This window comes from Gymnoscopelus microlampas, assembly GCF_963454915.1.
Source record: "Gymnoscopelus microlampas genome assembly, chromosome: 12".
NCBI lineage: Eukaryota > Metazoa > Chordata > Actinopteri > Myctophiformes > Myctophidae > Gymnoscopelus > Gymnoscopelus microlampas.
The window spans coordinates 6,659,055-6,684,054 of NC_139949.1; the positions used below are offsets into that span (position 1 = coordinate 6,659,055).

Sequence of the window (25,000 nt, forward strand, 5' to 3'; positions counted from 1 at the left end):
ATCTACAGAGCCAACAAGACTCAGGGAACCACCAAGATCAGACTCATCAGCAACCTGATCTATCCATATGACATCCACATCTACCACCCCTATAGACAACCTGAGGGTTTGTACCGCCTACAACACTCCCATTATTACTATTATTCATTCTGTTTTATGACTTTTATTTATTGTGTATTATTGTATTATTTGATCTGTTTTGAAAAGTGCTATTGTATATAAACAACCTGGTGTCCCTATTCTGACCATGTTTATTCATCATATTTATATTTATTTATTAGAGGCAAGCTTACTTGCTTTTATTTTATTATAGGCGGAAATATTTATTCTGTTTACCACCCCACCAAATAATATAAATAAACAGTGACAACAGATACAGTACAATACAGTAAAAGCTGTAAAAGCTCACAATGCATGGCGATGGGATGAGTTGTGAACTTGTACATCAGCTATATAGGTATTATTTTTTACGTTGACACATTCATGTGTACAAAAGGTTTATAAAGCACTGTAGTAACATATAGGTGTGTGTGTGTGTTCTCATAGTCATTACATGTGTGCATGTTTTCTCCACCCTGCAGTGTCTGGTCATCCATGTCAGACCAACAATGGAGGCTGCAGTAACCTGTGTCTGCTCTCACCTGGAGGGGGCTACAAGTGTTCCTGTCCCACCGACTTCTACGTGACAGCTGACAACAAGCAGTGCATGTCCAGCTGCACTGCCAGCCAGGTGATTCACCTCAGCTTCACTTGTGTTACTCTGTATGACTTTATGACTCATGCCTGGTTTAGTACTGATTATGAACATAATCCTCTGTCTCCCCCTTCAGTTTGTTTGTCAGAATGACACGTGCATTCCATTCTCATGGAAATGTGACACAGTAGATGACTGTGGGGACGAACACGCTGACTGTCGTGAGTAGAGACTGAAACATTACCTCAGTAGTCCTGCTTTATTATTCCTGTTTACAGTGATTACAATTAATCCTTCTACGTATTCTAAAAACACTGATAAATGATTTATCACAATAATAACAACACAGTATGAAGCATTTCATAATGAGTTGAGTATGAGTATGAATGCATTATAATCTGCTTATAATACAGTATAAGTACAGCTATAAGCACTGATAACAATTGTTATGGAGACTTGTCCCACCTTTATTTTCAAGTCGCCTGTCAGCGCGGAGACGGTTAAGTTGAGACACACGTTACAATTCAAGGGTGCAGTGTTTAATCACAGCGTTGTTAAACAAAACACACTTAAAAACGATCAAACAATCAGCTTCGCTGTGTTGTGTGAATAAATCACTATAAATGTAAGTTCAATCCAATATGTAAAGTAACAAACACAACGTTCTAATTTCTTCTTTCTAAATTGTGTTATATCGTGGTCAAACTGTTTGCTGTCGTCCTCACTCAGGCTCCAAACATTTCCCCCTGTCCAACTGTCCCCTGACAGTCTGTCTGTCATTCCTTAATCAAGGGGTTCCTGCAACCTGTGGGTTCTATTGCATAGCCCAAGCAGCGGGGGGCAGCAACGGGTGTCCAAACAGTAAATAAAATATAGATAACTAAACTGGCTCTAACAACAATAATCATCATAGCATAAATCGTTTTATAATAAGTGCTTAACATTTTGTTATACATTCACACACACATTCACGCACCGATGGGAGAGGAAACCATTAAGGCACCAACTGGAACCAGTTAGGGGTTCAGTGTCTCGCTCAAGGACACTTTGACAGTAACTCTGGGGGAGCCCGGGATCGAACCGGTAACCTTCCAACTCCAAAGCACCCAATCTACCTCCTGAGCCACTGCCGCCCCGCTCATAAATACTGAACAGACCTTTTTATTTTGGACGCTATCATAGTGTTATAATTCTCATGGTTATAATACATTATGATTATTTTAAAATGCATAATAATCACTATTATAAAGCATTATAATGTTATTAAGTCACTATGAGTGGTCAAGCTTTAAGTAAAGTAATAAAACAATCAGATTAAATCTATGTGAGAACAACACAAAAACATTTCTTCACCTCCAGGACTGTCATGACTTTACTTTGCTTAACTTGACTTTTTGCTAATTTACACACACACAGACACACACACACACACACACACACACACACACACACACACACGCGCGCGCGCGCACACGCACACATCCGCGTACACATGCAAAAACACACACGCACGCACGCACGCACGCACGCACGCACGCACGCACGCACGCACGCACGCACGCACGCAGACAGACAGACAGACAGACAGACAGACACACACAGATATATATGTTACATGAGACTCATTTATTCATGATTTTTCTCCTCAGCTCTCCAAGTTAAACCAACTCACAATTCAACAGGTAAACAAATTAAACCTGATTATGTATTGTATTCTTCAAGGTCTTGTAATGAAAGTTTTACTGCTTTTTACTCTCTGTACAGAATCTGAAGATGTGAGGTTGGTGGGAGGAACCAGTAAGTGTACTGGTATACTGGAGATGAAACACCAGGGAGAGTGGAGACCAGTGTTGGCTTGGTTTGACTGGAACAGGATGTCCTCATCTGTAGTGTGTAGACAGCTGGACTGTGGCTCTGCTGTTTCAACAGAATTTACTTCTAGCTCTACACGCAAACCTGGATGGATGATTCCATCTTCCTGTGTTGGGTCTGAGTCTTCACTGGTGGAGTGTGGACCAGTAAAGTCTTATGATTCCACTCTCACACTGAAGGTCAACTGTTCAGGTAAAAAAAAACAAGAAAACAATGTAAAAGTTGAGTTATCATTTGATGTTCTTGATTTGATATATTTGTCTATACATATGCATAATATACTAGTTCTTTCCTGGGAAATATGACAGATGGTTGTTGTGCCGGTGAGGTAAGAAACCCAATGAGGGCTTATAAGAGAACCTCACCGTTTACATTAAGTATCATTTCAATTAATTCATATTTACAAATAAAAATAAATGGAAATAAAAACATCATAAAGTATAAGAAAATAGGACAACAAAAATATAAAAGTAGGCCTACATACTGAGTAGAAAAGACAAAAACAAAAGACAAATACAAAGCAACGACATAATGCTACTACTCGTGTGAAGTAAAAAAATACAATTAAAATAGGTTTTAGAATACCCATAACGTGACAATATTATGGATGCCTATCATCTAATTACCCACTTGGGTATTCAATGTATTTATTAAACTTATTTTGTAGGTAGATAGCATCAACATGCTATTTAAAATGTACCATTCCTCTTTATGTGAAGTCCACAATTACATCATCCAGGGCAATTTACTTAGTGTGAGATCAGAATAAGCAGAGTAAGCATGAACTGTAGTCAATAAACGAGGTAAATAATCACACAAATGCAGAAAGAAACGTAGAGGGAACAGTGTAGTGCCTAAAAGAAACTAGTAAGACCCAACAACATTTAAATGCTTATACTTCTATAAGTTAGTGACAAATAAAATATTCTTGATTCTTGATTCTAAGATACCAGTTAAACAATGAACCTAGCATCTGTCTAAATGACATGCTAAATATTATTCTGTGCATTTGTAAAATATTACATAAAATAGGTTGAGAAAAAAAGAATCGACGGAACAAAAACTTGAGAACATGTGACCAAGATAATATCTTGGCCAATGTACTAATGTACTTTTTTCAAACATGTCTGCATAGAATGGTCAATTGATACCTTTACATAGATTAATTTTGGCTGGTTGAAGACCAGGCGTGCTGTGACATTCTGGATCACATGGAGGGGCTTCATTGAGCATGCTGGGAGGTCAATATGGAGGGAGTTACAGTAGTCAAGCTTTGGGATGACTGAGGCCTGGATAAGGAGCTGGCCAGACTCCTGGATGAGGAAGGGTCTTCTTCTGTCGTATGTCCTTAGACCTTCAGCTCCGTTGCAGCAAGCCAGTCCAGTGTGTCATTGTCTAGGTCAATTAAACCACGATCACCATTAGGTGGCCGGTATTTGGGGCAGCTGGTCATAACGTGTTCCACAGTCTGTTCTGGATCCCCACATTCGCAATGGGCATTGTCTGTGAGACCCCACTTGTGCATTGATGCATTGAAACGTCCAACACCTGTCCTCAGGCGAGGAAGGGTCTGATCCTCCGTTATAAAGTGTAAACATACAGGAGCGAGTGACCACAGCAATGTGTGCCTGGAAGGACAGCAGACTTTCCTGGCTCTTGGCAGCTGGAACAGAGGCCAGGATAGGACTTACCTGGCAAGAAGAAAAGCTCAGTCTTTTCTGCATTGAGCTTGAGGTGGTGGGAAAAGGGGTGGGGGGCAGTTGAGTGTCATCAGCATAACAGTGATAGGAGAGCTTGTGAGCAGAGATGACAGAGCCAACTGATTTGGTGTAAAGATAGCAAAGGAGAGGGTGCAAGTACAGACCCAAATACCTGCAATGTCTTTTTTTATTCATGAATAATTACTTTTGGTTGTTTAAAATAATCTTTTAAATTATAATTATTCTCTCTCACACAATATAATTGTCTCTCTCTCTTCAGAGTATGTGAGGTTGGTGAATGGGACTGGTTTATGTTCAGGCAGAGTGGAGGTGATGTCTAATCAGTCGTGGGTCTCAGTGTGTGATGGTGACTTTGACCAGCGGGATGCAGAGGTGGTCTGTAGGGAGCTTGGCTGTGGGGCTACTTCAGTCCTCCAGGGGGCGCTATATGGGGAAGTGAACACTTTTGGTCCAAACACAATGTGGACCAGAGAGTTCCAGTGTGAAGGCAATGAGTCTGTTCTCCTGGACTGTGGAACCTCAAACTCAACTAGAAACAGCTATTCACCTAACAAGACCGTCGGACTCACCTGCTCGTGTTCAGGTAAGGAGAAGCTACTGTTGGAATCATTTTTATTTTAATAAAAGTACTATTACTCTTTAAATTGAATGTTTACTCTCTTGACTCTTTACAGTGGTTGATGATGTCAGGTTGGTAGGAGGAACCAGTAACTGTACTGGTATACTGCAGATGAAACACCAGGGAGAGTGGAGACCAGTGGATGGTGGGTTTCACTGGAGCCTGAAGTCATCATCTGTAGTGTGTAGACAGCTGGCCTGCGGCTCTGCTGTTTCAACAGAAAGGAGTTCTGGTTTTACACATGAACCTGTATGGAGGATTACACCTTACTGTGTTGGGTCTGAGTCTTCACTGAGTGACTGTGTCATAATGGAGACTTCTCATATCACACGGAAAGGTTTGATTACAGGCAAACCCACAGTGATCTGTTCAGGTAACACAATGATAGCAGTCTTTACAGTCTCTCATTACATCTGTTATTGGCTATTGGGGAAAATCTGATGATGATGATTATGTTGATGATGAATAGCTGTATTAATAGTTGTTTCTTTGTTCCTCTATTCTTCATTTATTTATGCTGTGTGTTTTGATGTATTGATTATATATTTCCATTGTATAAAGTTAATAATAATGTTAAAATGACAACACAAAAAGCCCTGAGGGTTTGTTTCCATTGTGGTCCTAAACTTTCCTCTGATGTGTAAAGATATTCTCTTGTGGATTGATAAAATAATTTTATAAAATATCTCTCTCTCTCTCTCTCTTTCACTTCAGCGTCTTTGTCTGTGAGGTTGGTGAATGGGACTAGTGTTTGTTCAGGCAGAGTGGAAGTGAAGTCTAATGAGTCGTGGGTCTCAGTGTGTGAAGGTGACTTTGACCAGCAGGATGCAGAGGTGGTCTGTAGGGAGCTTGGTTGTGGGGCTCCTTCAGTCCTCCTAGGGACGCTCTATGGAGAAGTGAAGGCTCCAATGTGGACCGAAGAGTTCAAGTGTGAAGGTAATGAGTCTGCTCTCCTGGACTGTGATACCTCAAACTCAACTAGAAACACCTGCTCACCTGACAAGACTGTTGGACTAACCTGCTCAGGTAAAACACAAACTATAGTTTTTTTATTTGGATCATCATTTTATAATAGTTTTTTTTACGTTTACTTTCTTGCCTCTACAGAGTCTGATGATGTCAGGTTAGTGGGAGGAACCAGTCACTGTACTGGTTTACTGGAGATGAAACACCAGGGAGAGTGGAGACCAGTGGATGGTTGGTCTGACTGGAACCTGCAGTCATCATCTGTAGTGTGTAGACAGCTGGACTGTGGCTCTGCCGTTTCGACAGAAAGGAGTTCTGGTGTTACACATAAACCTGTGTGGAGGATTATATCTGCCTGTGTTGGGTCTGAGTCTTCACTGAGGGACTGTGGAAGTAAGATGTCTGCTACTTCCTTGCACATACTGGAGTTGATGTGTTCAGGTAACAAACTACTACTTCAACAACGTTAATATTTACAGTGTCTGGCAAAACCACAGGAAACACCGGCCCTGATCAAATGAGCCATGGGAGCCATTACTTGCTTTGTATTATGATGGGGGCACTATGCCCTACTCTTATGTGTAATGTGTAATACATTGTAATGTTCATCTTGCACACAACACATGATATCTCTGGTCTTGATTCTTTTTTCTCATGTGTTTGTCATCAGCCAAAGGGTATGACTTAAAATGTACCTCTCTCTCTCTCTCTCCCCCCCCCCCCCCCCCCCCCCCCCCCCAGAGTCTGTGAGGTTGGTGAATGGGACCAGTATGTGTTCAGGTAAAGTGGAGGTGAAGTATAATGAGTCGTGGGTCTCAGTGTGTGAAGGTGACTTAGACCAGCGGGATGCAGAGGTGGTCTGTAGGCAGCTTGGCTGTGGGACTCCTTCAGTCCTACAGGGGGTGCTCTATGGAGAAGTGAACACTCCAATGTGGACCAAAGAGTTCCAGTGTGAAGGCAACGAGTCTGTTCTCCTGGACTGTGGAACCTCAAACTCAACTAGAAACATAAGCTCACCTGACAAGACTGTTGAACTCACTTGCTCAGGTAAAAGACAAGTTAAACATATGGTTTGGATAGTTTTTTTCATAAAGATTTTATATATTTTTGTACTCTTTACTGTCTCCTGTCTTTACAGAGACTGGTGATGTCAGGTTGGTGGGAGGAGCCAGTAAGTGTATTGGTATACTGGAGATGAAACACCAGGGAGAGTGGAGACCAGTGGATGGTTGGTCTGACTGGAACCTGAAGTCAACATCTGTGGTGTGTAGACAGCTGGACTGTGGCTCTGCTGTTTCAAGAGAAAGGAGTTCTGTTCCTACACATGAACCTGTGTGGTGGATGTCATCTTCCTGTGTTGGGTCTGAGTCTTCACTGAGGGAGTGTGGAACAAAGATGTCTGGTAATTCTACTGCCAGACTGGAGGTTATCTGTTCAGGTAAAACAAGGACTTCAACAATGACATATTTACATTATCCATCTATCTATCTATCTATCTATCTATCTATCTATCTATCTATCTATCTATCTATCTATCTATCTATCTATCTATCTATCTACCTTTCTGTTGTTTCAGCCAATCACCTCTGTCTTGTTACAGATCTGCTGTTTAAGCCAATCATCACATTTATACCCCCCATGAACGGGGTTTCTAAGGGCCAGCAGCAGGGGCTGCAGGTGTTCAATGGTTCCAGCTTCACCATCAGTTGTTCAATCCAGCCACAGTACCCAGGAGGCTTCTTCAACCTCACCTTCACTGGATCCAACACAACTCACACCTACACCCAGGCAGCTGTCAATCACTCACACAATACAAAACACAACCTCACTGTATCCAATACAACACACACCTACACCCAGCCAGCTGTCAATCACTCACACAACACGACACACAACCTCACTGTATCCAACACAACGCACATACTCACTGGTTACAACACAACATCACTGGTTACAACACCACTGGTTACAACACAACACACAACATCACTGGTTACAACTCACCACACAACATCACTGGTTACAACACACAACCTCACTGTATCCATCACAACACACAATATCACTGGATACAACACAACACACAACATCACTGGATACAACACAACACACAACATAACACACAACACCACTGGATACAACACAACACACAACACCCCTGGATACAACACAACTCAAAACCATACAGAGACAGCTGTCAATCAATCTGCCACCTTCCTGTTTACTGCAGCAAACCACACCCACCAGGGAAATTACAGCTGTGTTTATCACATCTACGTTTTTTCCCATCACTTCTCCTCTAAGAGCGAGGTCCTCTCTCTCACTGTCACAGGTAACAATTATGGTCTTTTCAAGTCATAATATGAAACTCAATTAAGCACACTTAAATACATGTAGAAAATGTAAGCAAATTCCATGAAATATACCTTTTTAATTAGAGCTGTTCTTTACATTATGTTTGATGTTCTCACATGTTTAACATATTTCTCTCACAGCTTCTCATCTGACATCTAACATCCTGAAATGTACAGCCACAGTGCTGCTGCTTTTGATCCTGATAACTGGTGGCCTCTATCGTCTCTGGAAGGTAATTATTTGTTTTTATTCAACACGAGACTGCACTGTAAATAAAGCAGTCAGACATTTTTAATTGAAAAGAGCCACGTCTGATCCAGTTAATTAAAACTGGTCACTGCTGTGTTTCTCCAGGTCATCAGAAGGCGTTGTGCAGGAGCGCAGAACATTGACCTGGTTTACTATGATGTAATACGAGAGAACGTTGAGATAGTTTATTATAACGTTGCTCGTTCTGATGCTGAAGCTGGACCCAGTGAAGAGACAGAATACCACCAGTATGAAGAGATAGATCAACAAGGAGGTGCTGAAGCTGGACCCAGTGAAGAGACAGACTATCACCTGTATGAGGAGGTGGATCAACAAGGAGGTGCTGAAGCGGCTGGAAGAGACAGGAGACCCACTGTGTATGAGGTGGATCTCTAAAGGACAATTTATGCTCAGAGCGACAAGTGTTGAAGGTCTTTTTTTGGTATGCTCAACACCGTTGGTGGAGGTAGTCCACGACACATTCTTTGTCGTTTTGACCGTACTTTCATATTGTGACACGTTGTTCGACGCTTGTTGCTCAAAGCATAAATTGGCCATAATGAGTTCATGTCACATCCATCACATACCTTTCCATCACCTCAGTCTAAAGGTCTAAACATTTCACTGAAAAAGTACAATGTACTAGAAACATCAACAGAGGTCTGGAAGATGCTGAAGAAGTCTTCAGTGAAAACATTGATGAGTCAGAACAATGACACCTACAGAGAACAAGAGACCACAGATCATCACTGATCTGTGTTTGAAGATCAGATCACATTAGACCATGTCTGATCATCACTGATCTATCAGTAATTAGTTATCAACCTCATTATGTTTCATAAAGTCATTATAACTATCAGTAATTATAGTTATCAACCTCATTATGTTTAATTAAGTTATTAGAACTATAAGTAATTAGTGTTCTTTAAGTTCCTTTTTATTGGTATCCAAATGAAAACTATTTTCTTCATTGATTTAAGTGCTGATATTATATTATTATTATATATATTATAGTTTGTACCATTGAGCTAATAGAGCCTGCCTGCTTGCTCAGGGGATGAATTGAATCTTGACCATCAGGTCAAAATCTGTGTACATTATTTGGGGGCCCACTTGTAATATCTTCACGGCCCACCAGTGGGCCCAGGCCCACAGGTTGGGAATCAGTGCAATAAATAGAGCTATAGATCCTAGTGTCCACCCTCACTATGTGTATCAATTCATTATAACTATCAGTAATTAGTGATCAATAAATGGATGCATCAATCCTACTGTAAACAATCCAGGCCTATGCAGCACATGTGTCATATTTAATGAGTCATTCAGGTCATAGATTGTCACAGTGAATCATCTGTCTGAGATAGAGAACTATTGATCTCTGTATGGACGCTTGTTTCTCTTATTGGCACAATAGAATTAGGAGTTTTGTTAAAATATGTTGAATATAGAATTGTACTATTCACTTCTTACTTGTACATGCTTATGGTAATTCTGTGAGCACCAAGTCTAAGGATCTGTTAATAATAAGGTAGTATTATCGTTTTATTGTCAACTACAGTCATCATTTTGCCTGACTTTTTATAAATCAGTGGCATTTTTTGTTGTTGTTGTCCATATCACTTTAAACAAGCTTGATATTAGCAGTAAACCTTAGTGTATATAGCAATATAGATTTGTTTATTTTAGATGATTTATTATCTCTTTGTGTATATAACTTTTTCTTCTTATATCCATGTTATTACTTATCTCTCTTATTTTATGTACTATATGATTTTTATTATTATTACTTTGTTATCTTATGAAAAAAATAACCTCAATAAAGAATAAACTATTGAGTAAAATGAAGTGTTTCCATCTCCTACATGTGTTGTGTGCAGTACAGGAAGATGTCATTGGTTACCCTGAACACAAACAAATCAGGTCGTCATGGTTACAGCAGGTCCTTTTTTTAAAGGACCGTAGTGTGAACGCTACCTAAGGCCTGATGTACGTACTGTTAAATCACTTCATGTTATTATCTGACTGTTACAGACGTTCTACTGACTGGTTGTTGAAGACCCTGCATGACCCCTTTACACTGTAGATGAAAAGGTCCTTTAGCCCTGTGACACTCAAGCTTTTTTTTTCATTTCAAGGACCCCCAGTTTGATATGCATTAGATCACAGACTTTTTTTTTTTACATCGGGGATCATCAGTGTTTATGTAACTCTGAAAGCATATACATGGAACCTAATGGATCTTACGGGTCCACTGGTGGTCCATTTGGACCCCTGGTGGTCCCAGGACCTGACATTAAGAACCAGTACTTAAGCCCTTGTTTTCCTCACCAATGTCTATCACCATGTTATGCCTTTAGCTGATACAACCTAAAATACTGTATCTCATTGATGGATTTATAATATCTCTGCTGATAAATGGAAAAAAATAAACAGCTAGCTGTATATATTGGTCACTTGCACCAGTGGTTCTCAACCTTTTCAGGACACAACCCCCCAAAATAATCATTTTTGAACCAGGGACCCTCCAAAAATAATCATAATTGAACTGGTGACGCCACAAAATAATCATATTTGAACTGGGGACCACCTAACAATATTTGAGCTGGGGTCACCCCACCCTGACAAGCACTTGGAATTGTACGAGTTGAAGCATTACATTTATTTGACTCTGTTCCACAGATAAATATCGTGAATAGCCGATCGATCTACAAGCTTTGGCCAATGTTTGACCAGTTTTTTATAGTATAGTTTGTTGATTATTATTGATGCAGTAATGGACTTTTTTCTTTTCATTTCTTATATTTTCCCCTTTTTTTAGGTATTACAAAAGGTCTTAAAAGTCCTTAAATTATGACTTCACTAACATCATATGGGGACCCCCCAAAATCATTTGGGGACCCCCTTCGGGGGGGACCCACAGGTTGAGAACCACTGACTTTCACATTTAAACAACTACCTATATTCATACAGAATGCAATTTGATCGTAACAGAACATCCTAAGTGTGTATAGGCTATGGAGTCAACATGCAATGACACTGTGGAATATTAAATACATGATGTAGGCTACTGTACTGATCTGCACATGCTTCTAATGTGAGAAACCTCCGTTTATTTTGTCTGCACGGGCAACGCAAAAACTTGATGTAAAAAAAAATCTTCACTGTGACCGAAGCTTTAAAAAAGTTAATTTTCAGGGGACAGAAACTAATTTGCGTGTGGACCAACCCTAGCCTGGTAAACCCTCCCTCCGCTAGACCAACCCCCCAAACGCTTCTAAAAAGCTGTGTTTAAAAAAAATGTCTGGGTCGTGTGGACAGGGCCTCAGGCTCAGGGACTCAACATGGACTCCACCCCTGCTATTGGCTTTATTGAGGGGTCACGACCTTTGTCTCCAGCCTGATATCTAGTGTGTTTGTAATTACAGGAAGACTGATGCACTGGGTTGATCATTGATGTTCATGAAGAGACCACTCCTCATATTTAATTGTTACATTTTGATTGAGTCTTCCATGTGACCTGCTACATACATGTCAACATACATACAGTACATACATACATCTGGGCCACTTAACTATGTATGCCTCTGTACAAGGTCAATTTTAATACACACATGGAGCTCCACATAATACATAAATACATTAAGTAGACGTTGCAAACACACTACAGATACACATAGTACCATGCTGTCCCCAAATATTGCCTAAGTGAGGAACACACACAGACACACACAGACACACACGCACACACGCACGCACGTACGCACGCACGCACGCACGCACGCACGCACGCACGCACGCACTCACACACACACACACACACACACACACACACACACACACACACACACACACACACACACACACACACACACACACACACACATACACCTGATATGACCTCATCCTCCTCATCACGTTACTCGTAATAAATATGGGTATCTTATGTGTGTGTATGAGAATTATTATGAAACTGAAAACAACCTCTTTGATAAATAGAACATTAATTTTCAGGTGGGTGGCCCATTTTCAGGAGAGAGAAGGCCTACCTATTTATCAGTTTAGTTTTGCCTGCTCATGTATATGTGCCACCACTTCCAATTTCACTTGGTTTATCCTGTATCCTTTGTGAGTTCTCTCACCTGATTAGAGAAAAGAAAATGGTATCCTGACCTGAAAATGTGTTTCCTGTTTAATAAAGAGCTGGAGAGATATGGAGACTCCTGTTACAGAACAAACACTCTATATAGTCCAGGGGCCAAGCCAGATTTTGGTACCACCTAAGGTGGCCGTACATTTTTGGTATTTTTGTATTCCTACATGTCTCTAGTTTATATTTTGGTATGATACATCTTCCAATTCAGTAGCTTAATGACAGTAATCACTCTAAACCGGCTAATGTATCCGGTAGGAGACACAAAGTAGAATCTTTGTGTCTCCTACCGGAAATACACCCAGGCATCAAATTATTGCAACAAAAAACAAAATATATCCATGTATCCAAGGCTTCATGGGGTGTGCAATTGACAGAAAATAATATTTTTTTGGGTGAACTCCTCCTTTAAGTTTCCCAGGGGGACTCTCTACCCATTCAGCTATGACCACCCTAGACCGAAGGAGGGTCAACTTTTACAAGCTATGGAAAGCAGTCTTTTTGCAAACACCAAAAATCTGAGAAGTTATCAATTGCACACCCCATGTAGCCTTGAATACATGGATATATTTTGTTTTTTGTCGCAATAATTTGATGCTCGAGTGTATTTCCGGTAGGAGACACAAAGATTCTACTTTGTGTCTCCTACCGGATACATTAGCCGATAGGTAGTGATTACTGTCATTAAGCTACTGAATTGGAAGATGTATCATACCAAAATATAAACTACAGACATGTAGGAAGACAAAAATACAAAAACTTTACGGCCACCTCAGGTGGAAAATATCAGTGTTGGCCCCTGGACTAATAGGACCTGGTAAGACGAAGGAGGAGCCCGGCCAGGAGGCCATCCACAGAGCCTAGTACCTCCACGTGCCAGAGCCTCTCCTCTCCCCAGTCCCAGCAGAGTAGTTCCGGAGAAGCGGACTGAGTGGCCCTGTCTTTCCCTAAGAGGACTGACCGTGGGAAGCTACTGGGATGTAAGTCGGGGCTTGATCAACCCTGGCCGGGTCACCTGGGCGAGGGTGTATGTTGTATGTTGTGAGACCCGAAACACCCGATGACCCCAGGCTACAACACTGATGATACGTCCCAGGTGCATCCATGTGATGTTTTTCTTTATTTAATAGCAATGAATACTATCAGAATATAGAGCTATTTAACACTTATAAGACAATCACTTAACCTACATTTAAATAGAATAATAGAAATAGAAACTTGAAGCAACACAATCAAAATATTTTCCACTGTTACAACACATAATGTTTATAACATACTACAGTGTTTACAAAATAGAATAGCCTACTATACATGATTTTTACACCAGAAATGGCACCAAGGGTTACATTTTCATGAAGGAAAACAGAACAGCTTTCAGTACATGAGTCATTGTGCTGGAGGGTGTTTTGATTACAAACAACCAATAAAACAGCATAATTGATGTTTCAAGGGTAGATGTACTCCTGAACATGCTCATTAAGTTTAGCAAATGTTGCAGTTGTTCAACCATTTGAGAGTCACATGGCTAAAGGACCTTTTCATCTACAGTGCAAAGGGGACATGCAGGGTCTTCAACAACCAGTCAGTACCTACCTCTACAGTTAAATAATAACACAGCCTGACACAAACAATACCTATAGACAGGCCTATAGACCTGGCAATAGGTGTATTTGTGCCGGTTCTGTTTCATACGTGCTCTTCAATGAGATGCGTCTGAGTCTGTCTCCGGCTTCAGACAGCAGGCATACATTTAACTTGGAAAAGTGAATCTGTGTAACTTAAGTAAATATGTTTTACTCTGTCGCTACCAATTAATAATTTGTAGGCTATCCATTTTTCACTGAAGAGTGTAAATGTACTGTAACCATTTCCTAACCCTGTTTGTGTGCCTAATTCAAGCTCACCTCTACAGCGATCGTGCTGTTTTATACATTTTTGTCATAAAGATTTTACATATCGGAGAAGCTGTCGGAACATCTGGAGCACAGTGGAGAGAGTGACCAATGGAATAGCAGGAAAAAACGGTCAATTTGATCTGAAGTCTGTCTGTTTGGTAGTTGGCCTTACTGTCGTCATGCGAGTTTTAAAAGGATCTATATGTGAAAAGGTCCTTACTTTTTGAAAATGCTAGCTGGTGTGACAGAACCACTTGACGGTACAATCAATCAATCAACAAACAAACAAACAAACACTAAAACCTATTTACTGTATATTTAGTTGACCGGAGTCCCCCAGGGCTACTAGTTCCCCTTTTTTCCCTCTACACTAAATGTCTTAGCCGAAAATAGCAGATCTACAAGCTGAAAGTTGTGAGCTTGTAGATCTGCTATTTCCACCACATGTTCAAACCAGAATGGTGACGCTAGGGTTCATATGGTTAATGTCACCTCATCCTGGGACATACAAGGTACAAACTAAAAACTGACTGCAGAGTTTTATAGGAACAAAGAAAGAAGAGATGAAATCGAAATGATGATTTTATGACCTGTCTGTTGACCTGTCTGTTTATCTGTTTGTTAATCTGTCTGTCTGAACTGTCTGTTGGCCGCATGTTTTTGTATGATTTGGCCCAACAACAGTGTGTAAATGTTAATGTATGTTTTGTCACGTACGCAGTGTCTCATGTCTGAGTTGTCTTTGCACCTGTTAGTTGACCTATTAGATTTAACTACATTTTGAAGCCTTTTTATCAGCCTTTATTACAACCTTTTCGGCAACCTACGCTCCTCTAGAGTCTAGTTCAGCTCTATGGTCTCCTTCTCTTAACCACATACGGTTCACATCCTGTTCATCTTGTGCCTTGACAGCAAGGGGCCACCAACAGGTTTCCTGCTCTGATGCACTTACAGTTGGAGCAGTTAGTGAGAAGCAGGATGTGGTCTGTGAAGTCTGTGAAGTCTGTGACGTGCACATGCTGTGTGGGTAGAGATCTATACCTTATTTAAAGTCTGACTTGTGTGTAATCTTTGCTTCAACTCTCTTCAACCTTGTAAGCTCAGTGTAGACGGGAAGACATCTGTGTCGATTATAATACATCTTACAGCAATATATTATTATCACACATCAGAACAATATATAGTCTACATGATGGTCCACGGACAGTGCATTCGCGATAATAACATTAAAGGTGGTTTAATTGATCTATTTCTAAAATAGACATATGTTCTTTCATGCCCCATTCCTATAATTATTTATCTGATGAATGATATGAGATATCGTGCTGGTGTTTAGGCAATTCATGATGGCACTCGTCCTGGGTCATCGATCAGATCACAAACATCAAAGAAGGCAATGTTGTTCTGCATTTCAATGGTGAAATTGTGTTTCGGCATTTTCCTTCATTCACAGAGAACTCAAGCTCAGTGCAGCCGCAGCCAGCGTTTGCTTTGATATCTGAGCGAGTAGCAGAGGGCAGAGTTGAGTTATGAATAATACACCTTCAGGGGTGGAGTGGAAGTCCGCCTCTCAGAGTTTGTGTTTTCAAACGAGCCATTGAACGTGCATTATAAATACAAGCATAGCGTTCGCATGGCTCAGTTGTGATGTGACATTGTTATAGGAACGTTAAAATAATGGTTGGATTGCTTGGAAAATTCTGTACTTTTGAAAGACATTAGAATATATATTGTTGTAATTAGTTGAATAATTTAGGAGTTATACCGAAGCTCAGAAATAATTCTGCTAAACCGTTTGTAATGGAAGTTTGAAGACAGTAGAAGTGGCGATGTTTTTATGAATGTTAAAAGTAATGTTGGCTTGTCTGAAAAAACATGTACTGTTGGTAAACATTTAGAATACATATTGTTGTAATTAAATGAGGAATTTACAAGTTGAATAGAAGCAGGGAAATATGTAAGAAAAGGGATTTTGAAAGGGAAGTTTGGACGGTTTGAGACACAACACAGCCATGGGTTTGGGCACGTGAAAATAATATTTGACTGTGTTAAAAAAAATCCAGATATGGTTAAGAAAAATAGAACAAATGTTAAGTCAGTAATGAAGAAATTAGCCTAAATTTTATAAATAATTTTGCTGGCCGTTTGTATAAGGGCAGGGTGTGGATGGTGCACACACACATGTTATGGCTTTAGGAATGTTAAAGTACTGTTTGACTGTGTTTGAAAAATCCAGGTACGGCTGAGAAAATGCTGCAGTGATGAAGTCAGACATTTAGAAGTATATCTGAAGTTTAGAGAAATGTTTGCTGGATGCCGTTGCAAAGGAAGATTTGTCGTTTCTTGATACACATACACACAGAGACACACAAACACACACACATCACTGACACCACACAGACATACAGTCATACAACCACCCACATGCAACCACACACACACACACACACACACACACACACACACACACACACACACACACACACACACACACACACACACACACACACACACACACACACACACACACACACACACACACAGAAAGTAAAAACATATCAATGTAGTTGTCTTTTCTCCTTTTCACCAAGATGTTTCATTTCATAGCAATTAATGTATCATTAATTGTTATTTATTTATCAAACTTGAGTCAAGTAGACTACAGATTTCTATGTTGGTGTCCTCTACATCGTCACATAATCCTCTCCTATGGACACAGTCAAGGAGAAGATCAGTTTAATATATATTCTCTGTATTCACTCAGTCAACATAATATTCAAACCTGTTACATAATTTATGCACTCAAATATTACATATTTCTATCAGTTTAATATTGTGTACTGAGTTATGGTGTGCACCTTGTTATAGAGTGGTCTTTGACTGCCACCATGTGGCTTAAATGTGCATTTTATGTTTGTCCAGTTACATTAGTGTGTGCATGTCTAGCACTTATACAAAGATGCTGTTGAATATCCTGCAAACGCTGATCATAATAAATATACATTTCAAGCAGAGCCAGGTCACAGTGGTGAATACCAGTGTATTGGTGTTCTTAAAAAGACCAGTGGCCAGTTTTTACATGTGAAACAAAGTAACAAAGTCACTTTGACTTTGAGATGATCAATACTCTACTGGACCAATCAGAGTGTCAGAAGGTGATCAATACTCTACTGGCCCAATCAGAGTGTCAGAAGGTGGAATGTACTGGTGCAGAGGAGGGAGAGGAGAACCAGTTTACTACACTGAATACAGTGATGTACTCAACATAGGTACAAACATATAACAACACTATAACTTAAATGCTGAAATGAGTTGTTCTAATACTAATCTATGTATTTCTTATTCTATTGTCATTGCCTCCGTAGTGTCTCAACCTGTGGAACAGAGTTCTCTATGTAGTGTGGTTGATTGATTTTTAACTGCTCATGCGTTGAAGGAAGCATGAGCTCAGTTCGGGGCTCTCCCCAGGCTGGCAGAGGGAGAGTAGCGCCTAGGATTACAGCTTAGGCATTGGCACTGGGTGAAAAATAAGGGTTACAAAATTGTGGGATAAAAATTATAGACAAAAAAAAAAGATTGTGGGGGTACAATTCAGCTGTCTGAGTCATATGACCAGCAGGTGCTTAAGAAAGCATCATCTATTAGAGCGGACAGCTCTCATCCCCTAAATCCTGAATATGAATTATTGCCTTCCGGCTAATGGTTAAAGACCCCTGCAGCTAAAAACAAAGTACAAATTCTAATTTGTACCTACTTCCATTTGTGCCATCAATAATGGAAGCAGGAGGAGGTAGGTATTAGTACCTATTATTATCTGGATCTTGTGATCATGTCTATGCCTATGTTTATGTCTTGTGTATGTATGTTTACAGTGTTTTGGAGTTTCCTAGTATCTGCTGTAACATAAATTGCCCAGTTTGGGACATAATACACTTGGACTTGAACTTGGGATCTCCATTTGTTCCTGTCCCATGCACTGGCTGCCTGCTCCTACGCACCTGACCCAGGTGTGCAAAAGGACCTTTTTTCACAACGCATTGATCTTTTAAAATTCAACGTTTACATGCCATGTTTTACATTTAATCTTAGCTATCTGCCTTGTTTTCATCAAGTGTCATTAAAACAGAGTCCTATTGTGCCTGAGCTTCAGACCAAAAGAAAAAACTGAGCGCAAATCTCCACCCAGGCCGGGTTGCTACAACAAACTTTGTCAATCATAGCCAATTGGAATGGGATATGAAACATCTGTGAAGCTACCTGAGACAAGCCTTCCTGTCTCATAGTTCTTTACATTTTACATGTTTTCACACATGGTTTCTGAGTAGCTTCACAGTGTTCTTACTGATAGGAAGGTGCACCGTGCAAGGTGTGAAAAGACAGGAGGTACTCAACGGTCTGTCTGAATAACTAACCACAAGAGTGAGGGAGCGGAAAACATTGTTGTAGCTCCATTTCAAATGACCCCTAAAGAAGTCACATAATCGGGAAGTCTATAATGACTGACTATATGAATGAATGAATGAATGAATGAATGAATGAATGAATGAATACATACATAGAAAGTGCAGCGCAGTGGCCTGTGTAAAAATAAATAAAAGCACAAAACAAATCATTTTGGCAGATCAAAATACATGATAATATCTGACTACTCTCAAGGTGAAACTGAAATAAATGGCTTTAAAGTTGTTCAACTGGCCAGCCAAATGAGTTATAGGTATACATGTGATTAGTGCTTTAAGTGTGCATGTATTCATGAGGTAATTCTCATGCCTAAAAACCAGAATGGCTGATTTGACCCTTGACCCCAAAAATGTTGTTACTATACTCTGCCTTTGCATTGTCTACATGGCTCTAATACCAATGCAAAGGCAAAGTGCAGTAACTACAATGTTGTTGTTTTGGTGTTGTTCTGATCATATTTACTAGTATGTATCACCAATAATTATTCATTTGTGCAGGTTTATTTAAGTCTGGACAAATTTATATTTTAATAGTGATGCCATATTTTAGTCTTAATATAGTTTAATTTAACTTTTTACTCAAGTTGCTGTAGGACTCATCCGAACAAATATAAAATTGTATTGAGGCCTTTAGGAGGGCCATTCCAGCTAACCGCAAGTGGAGCTAATACCTATTAGACGGCCCAATCTAGTGGTATCGACCAAAGGAACCATCACGCACCGATGACCCCAGGCTACAACATTGATGATACAGTACGTCCCAGTTGCATCCATGTGATGTTTTTCTTTATTATATATTGTTAATATTTACTATTAAGTCATGCATTTCCCCCCCTAGCTGTTGCTGCTCCAATAAATGTAACCCTAAATCCATTCAGTATAACATTATGCCTATATTATGTTAAGGTACATGTGTACCTAAAGTAGAACTGTTAAGCAGATGCTGTGTTGCCCATAGACATATAAAGGTAGACGCCTCCTCCGGATCTGAGGCGTCTGTATCTCGGGCGCGCTTCCGCTTCCGCAGGGCTAGTGGGAAACCTATGTATGCTTCAATGTATGCTTTCATATGAAAATATTCTTGATTTCCAAACTATTTTATTTAAATGACTCTATAAATAAAGTGTGGGGTCCCAAAAAATGTCCACCATAAAATGGGGTTGTGGCATGGAAAAGTTTGAGAGCCCCTGGTCTGATCAATGCAATGAATAGAACACAAACGATGCAATCAACGTCATTTATAATGTTATATCATCTTTATTTGGTGGTCAATCTTTCTTTTATCACTGGGCCAAGCGAAAAGTATTTCTGTCAGACAGGGTCATGACTTACAGTAGTTAAGGCTATTCTGTAGGCAAGGTCATTTTGTTTTCCCCTCCTGATAAATCTGCTTTAAATAAGAGACAATGGAACTGTTGTTCTTATTGACATTCTTAACTCTTAAAAAGTCTACAGAGTACGATGAATGTTGTTCCTAAAGCCACAAAAAATGCAAATGAAGTCGTCATCACTCTCAAATAAGTATGTACGTATATGTACTTTTAATAACGTGCCACAGCAGAAGTAAACAGATGCATGTCCTCAGACATTTCATGAGAATTTAGGACATAATGTGCGGCACACCCAAAAGTCTGAACTTGCTACTTGTTGATAGGCTGAGCATCTCACCACACAGGAAGTAGACGCTGCAGCCAACAAGAAGCAGAGAGTCTGTATCAACTACGTAGCATTCAGTCACTTGTCAAGATGAAGTTTGAATCAACCTGCATAATATCATGTGAGTATTTTTATTTTAATCTTATTTTAGTTGACTTTAACTATTACTGTTTATTTAGTCGAGGCAGAGCATCAACACTTCCTGACTACTTTGATTTGGAAATTTTAAACTTTTTTAACAAATTCCCTATTTTGTTTCCAAGAAAGGTTATTAAAGTTCTGGTTTAGTGTTAGTGTTTTATGTGGGGCCAATGGAAGTCCAGGCTGAAAATAACGTTACACTGTTAAACACCTCCATACCAAACAATAGTGGTGTAAAGTAACTAAGTACATTTACTCAAGTACTTAAGTACAATTTTGAGGCATTTTTACTTTACTTTACTTTACTTTTCCACCACTGCTTAAAAGTGTGATTTAGGTATGGAGGTCTGTATCATAGAAGGTCCTCAAAGCTAATAGTGTGGTTAAAGTATCGAGGTCTGTATCATAGAAGGTCCTCACAGCTAACAGTGTGGTTAAAGTATGGGGGTCTGTATCATAGAAGGTCCTCACAGCTAACAGTGTGGTTAAAGTATGGGGGTCTGTATCATAGAAGGTCCTCACAGCTAACATTCCCTCTCACCCTGCTGTGGAGAGAGCAAACTTTCTACCAGCCTGTCAGGACGCAATCTTTAAAAGACAAAATGTGTGAAAAAGGGAGGAAGAGATCGAGAGACATTATGAGAAAGTGATACAAAATAATGATACTGAGAGAAACAGGAAATCAAAGAGGACAACAGAACAAAACAAAACATATGTGTGCACACATGGACGCACGCACGCATGGACAGACAGACAGACTGACAGACAGCCAGACAGCCAGACAGACAGGCAGCTCTAGATCACCTGTGAGCTGCAGGAGAATCATATAGTTAAATATTAGCATAAGAAAAAGATTATTAAAATGAACTTGAATACCACTTTAAATGAAATGCTCTATTGAAGTGAACAGAATGGAGATCTAAACTGATTAACTTCATATGAACTTCATAAAACTGTATTCAGTTAGGAGAGGTATAGTTGCTCAGAAGGTAGAGTTGAAACTTGGGAATCGGAAGGTTCCAGGTGTAAAAGCCACAAATATACTCCCACCCGAACTATACCGAGGGTTAAAGTGGGCTAGCCTGTTTTACAACCCGGGGTATAATCTGGGCTAGCCCAGTTTATTATATAAAACAGGCAATACCACTTTAAACCCAGGTATAATTTGGGCTGAGGTATATTTAGGGCTGTTACACTTGTTTGATCCCCGGTTCCCCCCTGGGTTCATAAAGTGTCATTGAGCAACACACTGAACCCCAAACTGCTACTGATGATCACTAACATTTTGTCTCCTATGCATCTCTCTCTCTCTCTCTCTCTCTCTCTCTCTCTCTCTCTCTCTCTCTCTCTCTCTCTCTCTCTCTCTCTCTCTCTCTCTCTCTCTCTCTCTCTCTCCACAGTGCTGTATTTCCTCATCTGCTGTGGACCTGCTCAAACAGATGGTGAGACAACTTCAATACATTGCATTATGGGTAGTGATAGACAGGTCATTGATGTGTTCCTACCAGGGTTTCCGTTAGCCGGTATTTACCGGCCACTGACCGATGATAAAATTAATTGGCCGTTAATTATGAACATCACCGGCCACCGTGGCCAATTGGGAAAATACTGATATTAGGCTATTTGATCATGAAATCCTATTATTATATTAATATAATTATTTGGATAAAGTAGTACAACCATTAAAACCCATGCATCATAATCATTTCAAGTTTTTATCATGATCAAATCATGTCAACGCAATCCTAGATGTTTGTATGCATCTTTCTTTTTATTTAATTTGAAATATACCTTCTAAGTGATACCAGTTATTCACTATTCTGTTCCTGTCAGTATGCGATTTGAACAGCGGTGCGTTGTGGGCTTGAGCCCAGTTAGAAAGACCATAATCTCTCTAGAAAGAAACAAAGGGGAACAAATATGTTTTTCCTTTTTTTTTTACCGAATGGGTTGCCAGATTGGGCAGCACCTGAGTGAGGTGTTAGCTGAGTGAGTGGCCACACAGAGCGATGTAGCACGCCTGCCTTACAATGTTGAGATGCAACCTATTGTATCGGTGGATTGCAGAAATGTACAACAGTAACATTTCTTCCCTGGTGATTGAGTGAGTTGGTAAAAAAAAAAGAATGAAAAAAAAAAAGACGAAAAAGAAGATGCTATATTTCTTTGTTATATACATTATCATACTGGTTTTCAGGTATTAATGCAGCACTGACTGCCATTATTCTTTGGCTAGATCATCCATTATAGTTGGAACTAGGAATTATGTGAATGGAAAACTGAGAGGGGTGGCAAAATGTTTTAACAGATCTGGGAGCAGTTTGGGGAGGGGGTCCTAATGTCTCGAGTGTTGAGGTTTTGACAAAATGCTTTAGTAAAGAGGGGGAAAACAAACAGTACTGTGTCTTAAAGAAACTTCCATGTAGCTACTGTATCCTTTTCAGGCATTATGACATTTTACACAATGCAGTTTAAACTGTTCTTCCTATAACAAAAATAAGTGTGTGTGTGTGTGTGTGTGTGTGTGTGTGTGTGTGTGTGTGTGTGTGTGTGTGTGTGTGTGTGTGTGTGTGTGTGTGTGTGTGTGTGTGTGTGTGTGTGTGTGTGTGTACTGTAAGTGTGTAAGTGTGTGTGTGTGTGTGTGTGTGTGTGTGTGTGTGTGTGTGTGTGTGTGTGTGTGTGTGTGTGTGTGTGTGTGTGTGTGTGTGTGTGTGTGTGTGTGTGTGTGTGTGTGTGTGTGTGTGTGTGTGTGTGTGTGTGTGTTAAAAGAGTGACCTTGAGAGCTGTTTTTAAATGCAGATAAATGTGCTTTCCAACAGACAAACCTCAGCCTGTTCTCAGTGTGTCTCCTCCATGGTTGAGTCCTGAAGCCTCAGTGACTCTGAGCTGTGAGGTTAAAGAATCATCTGCAGACTGGAGGTTCTACTGGTACAGAGCTGTTCCTAAACCACCATCACACACCAACTACACTTATGAGCTCTTACCTGGTAGCCTCCATGGGACCCTAAAAGGTTCCTACATCATTCATAATCCTACAGGCACAAGAGGATATGCGTGTAAAGCTGGGAGAGGAGACCCACTTTATTACACTAGATACAGTGAACCTCGGTTTGTCTGGTCTGGTGGTGAGTTTGACTCATAATTCATAATTCGCAATGATTCTAGATTGTTTTCCATCTAGACAGCCTCACATACTTACTCACTGTTTATACTATTTTCTATCACATTATTTGATCTTGTTCTCACTTCTCCTGATTTTAGTTAACTGTCATTCTAACACATGCTCTTCCTTTGACCTCTGATCCTGTGTTGTCTGTTAGATTCTTCAGCTTCTATCACAGTGAGTCCTAACAGAAGTCAACACTTCCTCTCTGAGTTTAAGACTCTCCCACTGAGCTGTGAGGGAACATTGAAGAGGTACCCTGCTCAAATAGTCACATTACATCCAGGTGACAGTGTTACCAAAGTGTTCTGGTGTGAGTCTGGACTGGGAGAGTACAGCAATGCTGTCAACATCACAATACTTTGTGAGTCCAGTTACTTCATTCACTACCTAACAATACTGCATAATACAATAACCACTATTCTATCAACTCATTAAAAGCATGCTTTTGTATTAGTTCAGTGTGAATAACATGTTGACTGTTTTTAACTTGTTAACTGTTTTACAGATGGTTCTGTCATCCTGGTGAGTCCTGTTCACCCTGTGACTGAGGGACATTCTGTCTCTCTTCAATGCAAACACACAACAGACTCGTCTCTCTCCGACGTGGACTTTTATAGAAATGAAGAACTGGTCCAAAATAAAACCAATGGAGAGATGATCATACCTGCTGTATCTAAGTCTGATGAGGGATTCTACAAGTGTAACTATTCTGGAGGAGAGTCACCACAGAGCTGGATGGCAGTGAGAGGTACTGTAAACCCATTCATGTTTTACTTTTGCTTTGTTGTAATTCAGTGTTACATGTATGGTAGGAATTTGAAAAATAATAATAATCTCAAATGATAATACAAAAATCCAGCTATTCATTTCAAATGTTGTTTTAATTTTTGTTATAGTTTCTCAACCTCCAGTGACTGTACCTGTGGAACAGAGTTCTTCACATGTAGTGTGGTTGATTGTAGGACTTGGTGTTGTGTTTCTACTGACCATCCTTCTGCTCCTGCTGTGTCGATACAGAACATCTAAAGGTGAGATCCACTCAAACAGGGGTTATGT

At 40.0% G+C, this 25,000-nt stretch overlaps 4 protein-coding genes across 4 annotated transcripts in view; 3 read left to right on the top strand and 1 right to left on the bottom strand.

The window, feature by feature from the left end:
• Positions 1-958, top strand: part of LOC311056719 (low-density lipoprotein receptor-related protein 1-like) — a gene marked incomplete at its 5' end in the record, with an annotated part of 15,630 nt that extends 14,672 nt beyond the window's left edge. Inside the window, 3 exons of the mRNA XM_084073526.1 lie at positions 1-106; positions 582-730; positions 831-958. The exon at positions 1-106 is cut by the window's left edge and continues 77 nt beyond it. Of these exons, the coding sequence (XP_083929652.1) occupies positions 1-106; positions 582-730; positions 831-923 (348 nt within the window). The 3' untranslated portion in view covers positions 924-958. The remainder of the gene's footprint in view (positions 107-581; positions 731-830) is intronic.
• The window catches only part of LOC311057549 (uncharacterized protein), a 432,057-nt gene that overhangs the window by 365,327 nt on the left and 41,730 nt on the right, over positions 1-25,000 (bottom strand). The window lies entirely within an intron of this gene.
• LOC311056720 (scavenger receptor cysteine-rich type 1 protein M130-like) lies at positions 2,621-9,108 on the top strand. Its single transcript, XM_084073527.1, has 10 exons — positions 2,621-2,758; positions 4,547-4,870; positions 4,962-5,279; positions 5,621-5,932; positions 6,014-6,313; positions 6,653-6,919; positions 7,011-7,310; positions 7,473-8,204; positions 8,368-8,459; positions 8,582-9,108. The coding sequence occupies exons 1-10, from the start codon at positions 2,659-2,661 to the stop codon at positions 8,870-8,872; spliced, it is 3,036 nt and encodes a 1,011-aa protein (XP_083929653.1). The 5' UTR covers positions 2,621-2,658; the 3' UTR covers positions 8,873-9,108.
• Positions 24,581-25,000, top strand: part of LOC311057091 (uncharacterized protein) — a 2,815-nt gene continuing 2,395 nt past the window's right edge. Inside the window, exons 1-2 of the mRNA XM_084074018.1 lie at positions 24,581-24,692; positions 24,856-24,972. Coding sequence (XP_083930144.1) covers positions 24,599-24,692; positions 24,856-24,972 — 211 coding nt within the window. The 5' untranslated portion in view covers positions 24,581-24,598. The remainder of the gene's footprint in view (positions 24,693-24,855; positions 24,973-25,000) is intronic.

Bases quoted from the DNA above. Each gene is read 5' to 3' on its own strand.
- LOC311056720 (XM_084073527.1), top strand. From the start codon at position 2,659: ATGATTCCATCTTCCTGTGTTGGGTCTGAGTCTTCACTGGTGGAGTGT. The intron at 6,314-6,652 runs GTAACAAACTAC...GTATGTGTTCAG, and splicing joins ACTGGAGTTGATGTGTTCAG to GTAAAGTGGAGGTGAAGTAT. The intron at 8,460-8,581 runs GTAATTATTTGT...GTGTTTCTCCAG, and splicing joins GCCTCTATCGTCTCTGGAAG to GTCATCAGAAGGCGTTGTGC.